Genomic DNA, 12,246 nt, shown 5'->3' on the forward strand with positions numbered 1-12,246 from the left:
ACAAAATGCTGGTGGAACACAGCAGGCCAGGCAGCATCTATAGGAAGAAGCACTGTTGATGTTTCGGGCCCCAAACATTGACAGTGCTTCTTCCTATAGATACTGCCTGGCCTGCTGTATTCCACCGGCATTTTGTATGTGTTGCTTGAATTTCCAGCATCTGCAGATTTCCTTGTGTTTGCTTTTTAAGTTTGCTCATTCATTCATTACATGCCATATACGACAAAGGCAATCATGGTCTTTTCATGACCATAATTAGTCTTTGCAATTTGCTCTAAAGAAGTGGTTTGCCATTGCCTTCTTCTTGTCAGTGTCTTTACAAGATGGGTGACTCCAGCCATTACCAACAGCCTTCAGAGATTGTCTGCCTGGTATCAGTGGTCCCATAACCAGGATTTGAGATATGCACCAGCTGCTCATATGACCATCCACCACCTGCTCCATTGGCTTCACGTGACCCTGACTGGGGGCTCAGCAGGTGCTACCCAGGAAAGGAGCACCTCACACCTCCTTTGGTAGAGACACATCTGAAGACACACCCTATGAAGATGACAGCAAAATTGTTGGTAGAGTGGACACTGAAGATGGTAATCTGAGATTACAATGGGCTCTTGGTTAAATGGGAAAATGGTTAAAAGAATAACAGATGAAATTTAACTCAAACAAGTGCTAGCTGATGTATTTTGCAAAGTTAAACTAGGTCAGGACATGTACAAGGCCCTTGAGGAGCAGTGCAGAATAGAGAGCCTTCAGGGCACAAACACAAAGTTCCCTGAAAGTATCATCACAGGAAGACAGGGTAGTGAAGGTGACATATGGTTTCTTTCAGCCATTGGTCAGGATATCAAGTACAGAAGTTGGGAAATCAAGGTACAGCTGGGATTGTGAGACTACTTTATCACTTACCTTAATTTCTACTTGTTCTTCCATCTCTTTATTTTTTATGGTAGTGTATTCCTTTTCCAACCTGACAATAAGTAGAGTCATGTGTGTGTGATATATGTATTGTACACAATCTTAAGCAAGTCAAAGAAGCCATTATTATTCAAAGAAGAAATTCATTTAATACAGTAGTATTCAATTAATTCCTTTAATATGGTATGAAGAACATTCAATTTAATGGTAATATTCATAACAACAAAGTAAGCCTTGAAGGCATAAAGTGGCAAACTTGACTAATTATCCGTTTTTGTACATTGTTTTATGTACTTAGGCAAGTAGATGTAGTGATAAATAATGATAGTTCTGAATGACTGCCCAATTTGTAACAATGGGATTGATGTACATTTTTAAAATAAAATAGAACTGCATCCATTACTTACTTCTTCATTTTCTTTGCATTGTATTTAATTTGATAAGCTGTTTGGATCAATTTGTCAGGGCCACTGTCAAACTGATGTGGAATGGTCTTTTGAAAATGCTGGCAAAAAAATGTAAAGATCCAATAAATGCTATGAAACTGTTCCAAGAAATATGCAAGTTACACTTTCTTGTAAAACGAGAAATAAGTTACCATCTTCCATACCTGTAACATTCCCTCCATGTCAAGCTGCATCAATTCTGCCTGATTAGATTGTAGTATAGCCAAGCCAACACGGAAAACTATTTCCAGACCCTAAAAAAAAGGCAAAATCTTAACAATGATGACCAGAAATATTTCTTTCAGCATACTACTGTAGTAAATAGTAGAAAATAATGTAAATTATATTTAATGTGCAATCACTTACCTCTGACATGAAAATATCAAATAACCTTGTGGCAACTGGTAATGGAAATGTAGTCAGAAAGATGGTTAGGAACCAGGAGGAAGAGTACATGGATGTGTGAAAACTCTGGGATTGAAAGTGCACATAAAGTTCTGGTAGCTGTTCCTGTATAGAAAAAAAACAAGGCAATTAACAGAATATAAAGTAGTATGGAGAATTTCACAAACAAGTACATAGTAGCAAAAGAACTTTGCTCTAACTTTTTCTGGTGGATTAGCAGTTTGCGATTATTTCTATTTTGATGCTACTGCGACAACACTCTGTAAAGCATTAAGTAAATGTACTGTAGCTCATAAGAAAAAGGAAATCACTACACCCTTAAGGAATTTACATGGGACAATAGTGCAAATTTAATCATGAATAATTCCCACATTTCCCAATTTGATAGAAATAGGTTTTTGAAAACTCATCTCTTGACAACAGGTGAGCTATTAATACAACTGATATAGATTAGAGGACTATTTCCTTATTCTATTAATTTATACAGTTATTGCAAATCCTCAATTATGTAAGGCATGGCAAACAAGAAATAAATGGGGAAATTAGTCTTAAATTTTGATAGGTTCAAATAAGTGAATTAAAACACCAAACATCCAATTTTAATGATGCATTAAAATTAGTTAGTTTACAGCAACATTTTCTATATCCATTTATCTGCTTACCTGGATCATCCATTCAAACTGGTACATACAGAGGCCTAGCTCAGCCATACTAGGTTTGAATAGCTCTCGGAGTCTATAGTCTTGCATTAACTTCACAAAAACACAAAATGCTTCTTCCTCTGGCATCTTCACAGGGAAAAAATAAATATGCACTAAGACTTGGAGGATTCAATATCATTATTCAAATTTATTGGTTCAACAATAACTATCGGTAAGACATCAATCACAACATTGATTGCAAGGGATCTAGTGTTCCAAGTACATGAAACACAAAGTTAGCTTGCAGATATAGCAAGTAATTAACAAAGCTATTGGAGTTGTTGGATGTTATTACAAAAGATATGGAGTATAAAATGAGGAGTCTTCTGATCTAAACTTGCAGGTTGCTGGTGTGTTCAGCTGGAATACTGCAGCAAAATATGTCAAGACCATAAGACATAGGAACAGAACTAGGCCACTCAGCCCACTGAGTCTCCTCCGCCATTCCATCAAGGCTGATAATCTCTCTTAACTCCATTCTACCGCCTTCTCCCTGTAATCTTTGACACCCTGATTAACCAAGAACCTATCAACCTCCACTTTAAATATCCTCAACGACTTGGCCTCCATACCCTTCCTTGGCAATGAAATGTATAGATTCCTACTTTCTGGCTTAAGAAATTTTTCCTCATCTCTGTCATTAATGGATATCTTTCTATTCTGATGCTGTGCCCTCTGGTTCTATACTTACCCACTATAGGAAACAGCCTCTGTGCATCCACTCTACCTAGGCCTTTCAATATTCGATAGGTTTCAATGAGATCCACCCCCCCACCCCATTCTCCTAAACTCCAGCAAGTACAGGACCAGAGCCAAACACTCCTCATACGTTAATCTTTTTATTCCCGGAATCATTCTCGTGATCCTCCTCTAAATCATCTCCGATGCCAGCACATCTTTGCTTAAATGGGGGCACAAAACTGTTCACAATACTCCACATGTAGTCTAACAAATGCCTTCTAAAACCTCAGCATCACATCCTTGCTCTAATCCTATTAAAATGAATGCTATCATTGCATTTACCTTCCTTACCACTGACTCAACCTGCAACTTAACTGTTAGGGAATCCTGCACAAGGACTTCCTAGTCCCTTTGCATCTCTGAATTTTTTAAAATGTTCTCCATATGTAGGAAAAACTCTACACCTTTATTCCTGTTTCCAAAGTGCATGACCACACACTTCCCTATACTATGCTACTTAATTCCCCATTCTCCCACTCTGTCCAAGTGCATATGCAGAATCCCTGCTTCCTCAACACTAACTGTCCTTCATCTATCTTTGTATCGTCTGCAAACTTTGCCATAAAGCCAACAATCCTGTCATCTAAGTCATTGACATATAATAATGAAAAGCAGTCCCAATACTGATGCCTGCAGAACACCTCCAGTCAACACAGCCAACCAGAATATTCACCTTTTATTCTGACTCTTTGCCTCCTGCCAATCAGCCAATCTTCTATTCATGCTAGAAACTTTACTGTAATACCAGGGGCGCTCATCTTGTTAAATGGCCTTGTGTGCAGCATCTTGTCAAAGGCTTTCTAAGAATCCAAGTAAGCAACATCCATCGACTCTCCTTTGTCTATCCTGCATGTTATTTCCTCAAAAAATTCCAAAGTTCAAAGGTCAAAGTAAATTTATTATCAAAGTACACATACGTCTCCATATACAACCCTGAGATTCATTTTCTTGTAGGCACACTCAAAGTCTATAGTATAATAACCATAACAGTATCAATGAAAGATAGCACAAATTTGGACGTGCAACCAGTGTGCAGAAGACAACAAACTATGCTAGTACAAAAAGGAAATAATAATAATAATAATGCCAGGTTGATGAATACAGGACTAAAGGTGTTATATTTGGATGCACACAGTATACAGATGATCTTGTAGCACAGTTAAGAGATTGGCAGGCATGACATTGTAGGCATCATTGAGTTGAGGATGAGAGTTGGAAAGTTAACATCCAAAGATGCACATTGTATCAAAAGGACAAACAGGAGGTACAAGAGGTGGGGTGGTTCTGCTGGTAACAAAAAAACAAAATCAAATCCTTACAAAGAGGTGACACAGGATCAGAAAACGTGAAATCTACTTGAATAGAGTTAAGAAACTGCAAGGCTAAAAAGACCCAGATGGGAATTGTATACAGGTGCATAAACAGTAATCAAGAAGTGGGATATAAATTTCACTGGAAAATAGAAAAGGCATGTAATAAGTGCAAACTTACGCTTGTCATGGAGAATTTCAATATGCAGGTAGATTGGGAAAATCAGGTTTCTGTAGATGCCAAGAGGGGGAAATTTTGAGAGCAACATGGGGTTGAGCCCATTAGGAGAAATGCAAACCTGGATTTGGTGGTTTTGTACTGAAGTAGATTTGATTAGGGAGTTTAAAGTAAAAGAACAACGAGGATACTGATCATAAATGATAGAATTTACCCTGCAGTTTGAGAGGCAGAAGCTAAAATCAGATGCATTAGTATTACAGTGGAGTAAAGGGAATTAGTGAGGCATGAGAGAGGATCTCACCAAAGTTGATTGGAGGGGGACAAGGGAAAGGAATGATAGGCAGGACAACAATAGCTGAAGTTTCTGGGGGCAATTCAGAAGGTGCAGGATTCTGAGGCTGAGACAGTGTGGCTGACAATTCAAAGTCAACATAAAAGCAAATGCGAGGACATATAATAAAAATTAGAGAGGAGTTAGAAGATTTGGAAGCTTTAAAAACCAACAGAAAGCAACAAAAACTCATAAGGAGAGAAAATACGAAATATGAAAGTAAGCTAGCCAATAATATCAAAGAGGATATCAAAAAATGTTTTAGCTACATAAAGAGTAAAGGAGAGGAGAGAGTTTACATTGGACTGTGGAAACGCTGCTGAAGAAATTGTAATGGGGGACAAAGAAACGGCAGACAAACTGAGTAAGTATTTTCCATCAGTCTTCACTGAGGATGACAATAGCTGTGTTGCCCTTAAGGCATTTGTTTAGCTTTATTACATTTTCACTTTAGTAATTTGTTTGTAATTATTTTCTAGTTAAAGTTAAGGCTGTTGAAAGTAAATTTGTTGTCTGTGATGTATCGCAGCATGCAATGACATCACACCCGGTTTCGCTGCGTCTTATGGGAAAATACCGGTTTGGAGAAGCGGGAAGGAGTGGGCTTGTGTATGCAGGATCAGCGTGAGAAAAGTTTCTTTCTACGCACTAAGAAACATCATAGAAGCAATGCCGTAAGTTCATAAGATAATCGATATGTTGAAGTAAAAATGTTAACACTGATTCTGTTAAAAGTAATGATGGTTGATAAAGTTATTTTCTTGTCCTATTGAAAATGTTACCGGATAGTTTGTGTTTAAGTATTTAAAGCAGTTGATGGCGTAGGTAGATTCTGACTGTATGTCGTATTTTAATGTAATATAGTTTGTTGTAGTTTTATTTTTCCAAGTATTTATGATGTAAATGTGATGCCAAGAAGGAAACAAATACTGTATATATTTTGTATTGTTTTATCAACAGTTTTCACCATATGTTAATGTGGAAGAGTGAACAGTAAACGGTTAATCTTACTGGGATCGCGCCTCATTGACTCCGGATTATACTTGGTGTTTAGTTCAGAGTTTTTACACCTGTGCGAGAACACTACAATAGCACTATGCCAGAGGTTTGAGAGTATTAGGGGGCAGAAGTGAGTGTAGTTGCTATTACTAAGGAGAAGGTGCTTGAGAAGCTGAAAGGTTTATAATAATTTTAAATTATTACTAATAACTATGATTGCATATTGCACATTTAGATAGAGATGTAATGTAAAAATTTTTACTCCTCATGAATGTGGATTCAAATTCAATTCAAGTCTGAAAGTAGATAGGTTACCTGGACCAGATGGACTACACCACAGAGTACTGAAGAGGTTGCTGAGAGATTATGTCGGCAATAGTAGTGATATTTCAAGAATCAGCAGATTCTGGAATGGTTCCAGAGGAATGGAAAATTGCAAATGTTACTACACTCTTTAAGAAGGCAGGGAGGCAGAAGGGAAGAAATTACAGGTCAGTGACTCCAGTGATTGGGAAGCTGTTGGGAGTCCATTATAAGGAATGAGGTTTCGGAGTGGTTGAAGGCAAATGATAAAATGGATTAAAATCAGCATGGTTTCCTTCAGCTGAAATCTCAACATTTATTGTTTGGTTATCCTCAGCCCTCACTCCAGTTCCCATACCCCTGCCAAATCGCATTAAACCCTCCTCAACAGTTCCAACAAACCTGCCTTCAAGGTAGATTGAGTAAGCGCTCGGCACGGTTGAGAAGGGCCGAGATGGCTTGTTTCCATGCTGTAATTGTTATATGGTTATATGATATTAGACCCCTTCAAGTTCAGGTGACACCTGTTGTTTTGTACAGGTCCTACGTTCCCCCATTATAGATTCTAATGATCCAGAAATCTGAACCCCTGTCCCCTACACCACTTCTTTAGCTACTCATTCATCTGTACTATCATCCTATTCCTGTCCTGACTAACACATGGTATTGGGAGCAATCTAGAGATTACCTTGGAGTCCTGCTCTTTAGCCTCTTCCTTAACTCCCTATACTCACTGCATAGGACCTCTTCCCCCTTTCTACCCATGTTAAATGCAAGAGATTCTGCAGATGCTGGAAATCTTGAGCAACACACACAGTTTGCTGGAGGAACTGAGCACGTCAGGGAGCATTTATGAGGGAATCCAAGGTCATCATTTCAGGCTGAGATCCTTCACCAAGACTGGAGAGGAAGGAGGCAGAAGCAAGGTGGAAGAGAGAAGTACAAGCTGGACAGTGCTGGGCAAAACTAGTTGATGGGAAAGAAGGGCAGGTCGGGGAAGGGGTATGAGGTAAAAAGTTGAAATAGGATAGGTGGAAGAGGTGAAGGTCTGAAGAAGAAATGTAATCAGAAAATACAGAGGACCATGCAAGACAGGAAAGTGGGGAACTTGTGGGGGAGGGGGTAATGAACAGATGAGCAGGGGTAAGAAGGTAACCAGAATGAGAAATGGAAAAAGAAAGGAGGAGTAAAGGGGGGGGGGGGGGGGGAAGAGAAATTATCATGAAACAACAGCTGTAATGCTGTTGCATTGACAATCATACCAGGACAAGAAATTCCACAAAGAATAGCTTTTTAAAATTAAATATAAAATACCTGCATAAGAAGAAGCCCAACTATGAAAGCACTCCCTTGGCAATAACCAACTTCACGATCTACAAGGGAATAGGCCTGCAAAGAATTATATTTAAAAGTTAACCATTAATATACTTTGTAAAATAGCTGCTAAAAACCAGCAAAAACATGAACCAATGATAGAATGATACATCTTGCAATGCACACAGTCACATCGTCAGTGACATAACCCAGGGTCACAAGGTGTTTCAGATCTTTCAACATCAGACACCCTCGCCTGGGTGACCCAGCCGGTGTTGATCAGGCCTTGATTTGTGTCTGAGTAGCATTCTGTCACGGATCACTCCTCCGGATCCACAGCCATCTTGAGGCTCGCTCTGCTACTATAGTGTTCCTGATGGCTTTCCTCTTCTGGGCTCCTGAGATGCCCATCCAGCTGTAAGCTTGGCAGAGGGATTAACCAGCAAATCCTCTGTTGCCCACCTCTCAGTGTGCCCCCCATCCCTTGCTGTAGCATTCCCCCACCAAAACCTTTTCCTTTGTCTTTTTCCTTTCATGGGCCTCCTCCATCCGGTCTTCCCAGGGAATGGTCAGCTCCAATATGATCACCTGTCTAAATGACTGACGGTAGCCCTATATCTGACCTAAGTATTGTCGAGGAGATGTGCTCAGGGGATTTGAGCTGTTTCCTTAGGTCAACTCTCAATTGTCAGTCCTTTGCTGTTCCTAGTAGGTGGCATGCTCGTTGGATTGCGTTTGAACATTCTCCCCTGCATTGATAAAAACCATAGGCGATGGCTGTGCACAAGGTGTCAGCCACTGCCTTCAGCAATAGCACCCCTCCCCCAAGGCTTTTGGGCAGCATCTGAGTATATGCTCCAATGTCCCCTTTCCTCGGTACAGGGAACATGCTGGTGTTTCAGACTAGCCCCAGCAGTACAGTTTCCCTGGGCTTGGCAAGATGTCATAGACTGACTGGATCAGGAACTTGATGCAGTGGGGTTCAGCTAGCCAAATTTCCCCCGTGAGATGTGGTGCTCCGTTACCTGGTCCCATCTTGTCCACACGTCTTGTTGCTGCATGCCAGCAATCTTGCTGGCTCATAGCTCTTCCACAGCAGCTCGCATCTCCTGCTGGACCAACTGGCGCCTCGCTCTTCCTTGCACCATATCATCGTGGACTGCTGGAAAGCAACCCAAGCCGGCCCGTCCTGATGCCACTGAGCCCACAGAACACTAAGGTGCAGCCATGCTTCAGCTTGTTCATCTGCATCCCGCACCCTCCGCCTCCTACCCGTCCTCAAGGCCGGTGTGTGAGACCTTCTTGTTGCTGGACTCTCCATATTGCAACACTTCTCTTACGCGGACAACCATGAACTCATTGGCCACACTGCTAATGGGGAGTTTCAGTCTGTTTTTCTTCCCATACAAGGCGATGCTGCTTCAATAGGTGCTGGCTGGTATGTCTCTCAAAAGTCTCAACTGTTGACAGTGGGACATCATAGACAAGCAGAGGCCACAGGCAGAATGCCATGCTGGTAAATCCAAGCTTTGAATTTATCCAGCAGCGCTGGCTTGCCAACAACAGTTAACCATTGCTTCAGCTCTTCGCTGGCTGCTTAGGTGGTTGCTGTGTCCCTTAGTGAGCTGTTAAACACCTTGCCTAAGCTCTTCACCAACTTCTCTGATAGGCTTGGAATTTGGGTACCTCCTGGGTTATAGCAGAATTCGTCAACCACCTTTCCTCTCTTAAGTACTGATGATCTGGACTTCTTAGGATTGAAGCTCATCCTTGCCCAAGCAGTGAGCTTCTCCAGACCCTGCAGGATCCATCTGCATCCTGGCATTGGTGTTAGTATTACAGTCAGGTATTCCATGAATGCCCTTATAGGAGGCTGACAGACACCGACCTGGACAATGAGCCTCTGCATTCTACCTCTGCTGACTTGGCCAACGTGTTCATCGCCAAGGTGAAGATGATCACAGACACTGTACATCCTGCTATGATCCCTTTCTCAAGATGATACTGATCAGATGTGACTGGCCCAGAGGGTGTCTCTTACAGTGAAATTTCTATAGTAGTCCAGAATGAGTTCCCTGGTCCTAATTGGGACAAGGTGGCGCTCAAGGGAAACTTAATTCAGCCTATGCAGTATGGAACCACATGTAATTGTGAGGTCCAGTCTGAGCTCAGAGATCTCCTTTGCTTTCCCTGTGCTTGTCTGATCAACTGAGAGATCACTCCTGTGAGCTCTAAGTATCTTGAAATCCACGCTATCCCACCCTTCTGCACTGAGATGTCAATGTAATGATTCTTCAGGAGGTACTCTGTTAGATGTCAGGCAATGACACTGAAAAATATCTTCCCTTAAATGCTGCACAGTGAGATGACTTGAAGCTGTTTGATGATCTTGGAGTTCTCTTTGGGAATCCAGACACTGAATATCCATTGGTGGGGCACTCTTCCCTCCTTCAAATCACCCTGAAGATCCTCCACAGTCTGTACAGAAATTTGGGACACCACTTTTATATCTTGTATGGTACTCCACTTAGTCCAGGTGTTAAGCTTGCCCTAGCTGTTCTTACTATTTCTTGGACCTCTTTCAAGTTGGGCTCCTTGCTGTTGAACTCAGTGGTAGGTGCTGGTGGACTTAACAGATCGCTGCATGCCCCCAAGTCTTGCTTCTGGGTTGCATCTGCATTGTGTCCTAGAGATGCTGATCTATTTCCTCTTTTGGGCAAGATAGGTGTCTACTCCACTTTTGTCCAAGAAGCTTCTTAGTGAAGCTAAATGGATCAGCTATGAAGGTAGCCCTCTCCCTCCTGCATCGTCTGTGCCATTCTGCCCTGTGGAGGGCAAGGAGCTTCTTCCTCATGATGTTATGAAGCTCCTGCAGTGCTTCCTTCTCCTCCCCTACTACCTCCTTGAACTGCCATCTAAGTGACCTCAGCTCCTGTCTCAACTGGCTGATGGTTGGCCCTCCGGTTCATTGCACAGGATGCATTTGCCCGATGCTTCTCCACCGCCACACTCTCCACTGCGAAACTAACATGGTTGCTGACATGAACTTGAGCAATGTCTGCATCCCTTCCTGAAGCATCAGGTATCTTGTCCACATCGTCATCAAACTAATGGCACTCATCCTCCTTGCACGCCAGAGGCCACTTCACCTGGCAACGTTCTGATGCTATGCTTGAGCTTGAGGTTTTGGGTACACGGAGGTTCTGGGCACTGTGGGGTGACTCCGGACCTGACTCCTCCTGCACCTCACCAGGGGTGATCCCTGTGCACTGTACATGTTGTTCCTTGCTCAAACAGCTCATCTTGGCCTGGTAGATCCTCAGACCATGCACATTCTTACGAACTCTGGGGCAGACACATCCCCTGCTTGTAGTCAGTTGATTGTTAGCATAGGTCCATCCGGTCAGAGTTCTGATTCTCCCCCCTCTCAGGCTCTCCTGGGGGTATACTTCTTCACAGCATTCCGTAGCTCCGATGAGTTCTTCTTTACAGAAGCAGCAGCTTGGGTTGCTAACCCTGACTGCCCCTGGTACCATCTCTCTGAGCTGTCTGCTGTCTCTTCAGCTGCCGCCACTTTTTCATGGTAGAATATTTTGTTACTCTTCACTAAAAAATAACTGCAAAAGTGGTAAAGATATTAAACATTGCAGTTACTCACCTGGTTTGCTCTGACAGAAGCTCACAAACTCTGACTTCTGGCATGGGAAATCCAATAACTTGTGTGGTGCCCTCCAAATTGCATATTATATTGAATTGAAAATTACCAGTATTCCATTACCACTCCCAGCTCTAAACTCTGGATTTCCCTCCCAAACATCCTGGAGATTACTTTAACATAGTAGTTTGGAGTGGTTCAAAGTAGTGATTCTGCATTACCTTTTCAACAGCAGTTAGGTATGAAAATAAATGCAGGCTTTGTCAGTGATGCGTAAATCTCAAAAAACAAAACAAAAGTAGTGCTCACAAGACAGCTACATTTCCAATCATGAATCAGCCAGAAATTCATTTCATCGGTGGAAGATTTCTATACAAAGAGAAAATTTAACTTCGTGGGACATAAAATGAGCAACAGCAAAACAACTATCCATATTACTGATTTTACAGATTTTTTGACCATCAATTTCACAAATAAAACAAGGGTACATAATTCAGGAGGTAGGGGAATTGATAGGTTTTCCCTATATTAACCTCAAAATAACTACTCTAAAGCTACAAGATCAGCTTTTATTAAAATTTCAAAATTTTAGAACAGGTGAATTTTGAAATCTGTCAACCTGCTCACTTTGACTGGGGCTGATTTTGGTATCAACCATTTGGTTAGCCAAGCAAGTTAAAATTATTAAGATTTTAATCATACAAGTTAATAAGCAAAATAGACTTAATAAAGAGTAAACACTCACGAGTCTTTAAATTTTGCCAGATTCTTGAGGCTTGTTGATGAACCAAAGAGATGTCAATTATAGGGAACAAAGAGAACTCATGATATTGCCACATTTTAATAAGGAACATATCACTTCCAATCTCCCTTTCACCTTTTAAAAGGACCAAGTGAGTGTTGTCACTCACTTAATAAAGTGACAAGGTTCAATAACAGAGCTGA

General features: G+C 41.4%; 1 protein-coding gene across 5 annotated transcripts in view; it reads right to left on the reverse strand.

Annotated features, from left to right (window-relative positions):
* LOC140736770 (ecotropic viral integration site 5 protein homolog) overlaps positions 1 to 12,246 on the reverse strand; it is a 270,604-nt gene that overhangs the window by 137,152 nt on the left and 121,206 nt on the right. For all 5 annotated transcript variants that reach the window (XM_073062678.1, XM_073062679.1, XM_073062680.1 and 2 more), the window contains 6 exons: positions 7,647 to 7,721; positions 2,429 to 2,554; positions 1,728 to 1,871; positions 1,526 to 1,615; positions 1,323 to 1,420; positions 907 to 967 (listed from right to left, as the gene is read on the reverse strand). In XM_073062678.1, the coding sequence (XP_072918779.1) occupies positions 907 to 967; positions 1,323 to 1,420; positions 1,526 to 1,615; positions 1,728 to 1,871; positions 2,429 to 2,554; positions 7,647 to 7,721 (594 nt within the window). The remainder of the gene's footprint in view (positions 1 to 906; positions 968 to 1,322; positions 1,421 to 1,525; positions 1,616 to 1,727; positions 1,872 to 2,428; positions 2,555 to 7,646; positions 7,722 to 12,246) is intronic.

Source organism: Hemitrygon akajei, chromosome 12, assembly GCF_048418815.1.
Source record: "Hemitrygon akajei chromosome 12, sHemAka1.3, whole genome shotgun sequence".
NCBI lineage: Eukaryota > Metazoa > Chordata > Chondrichthyes > Myliobatiformes > Dasyatidae > Hemitrygon > Hemitrygon akajei.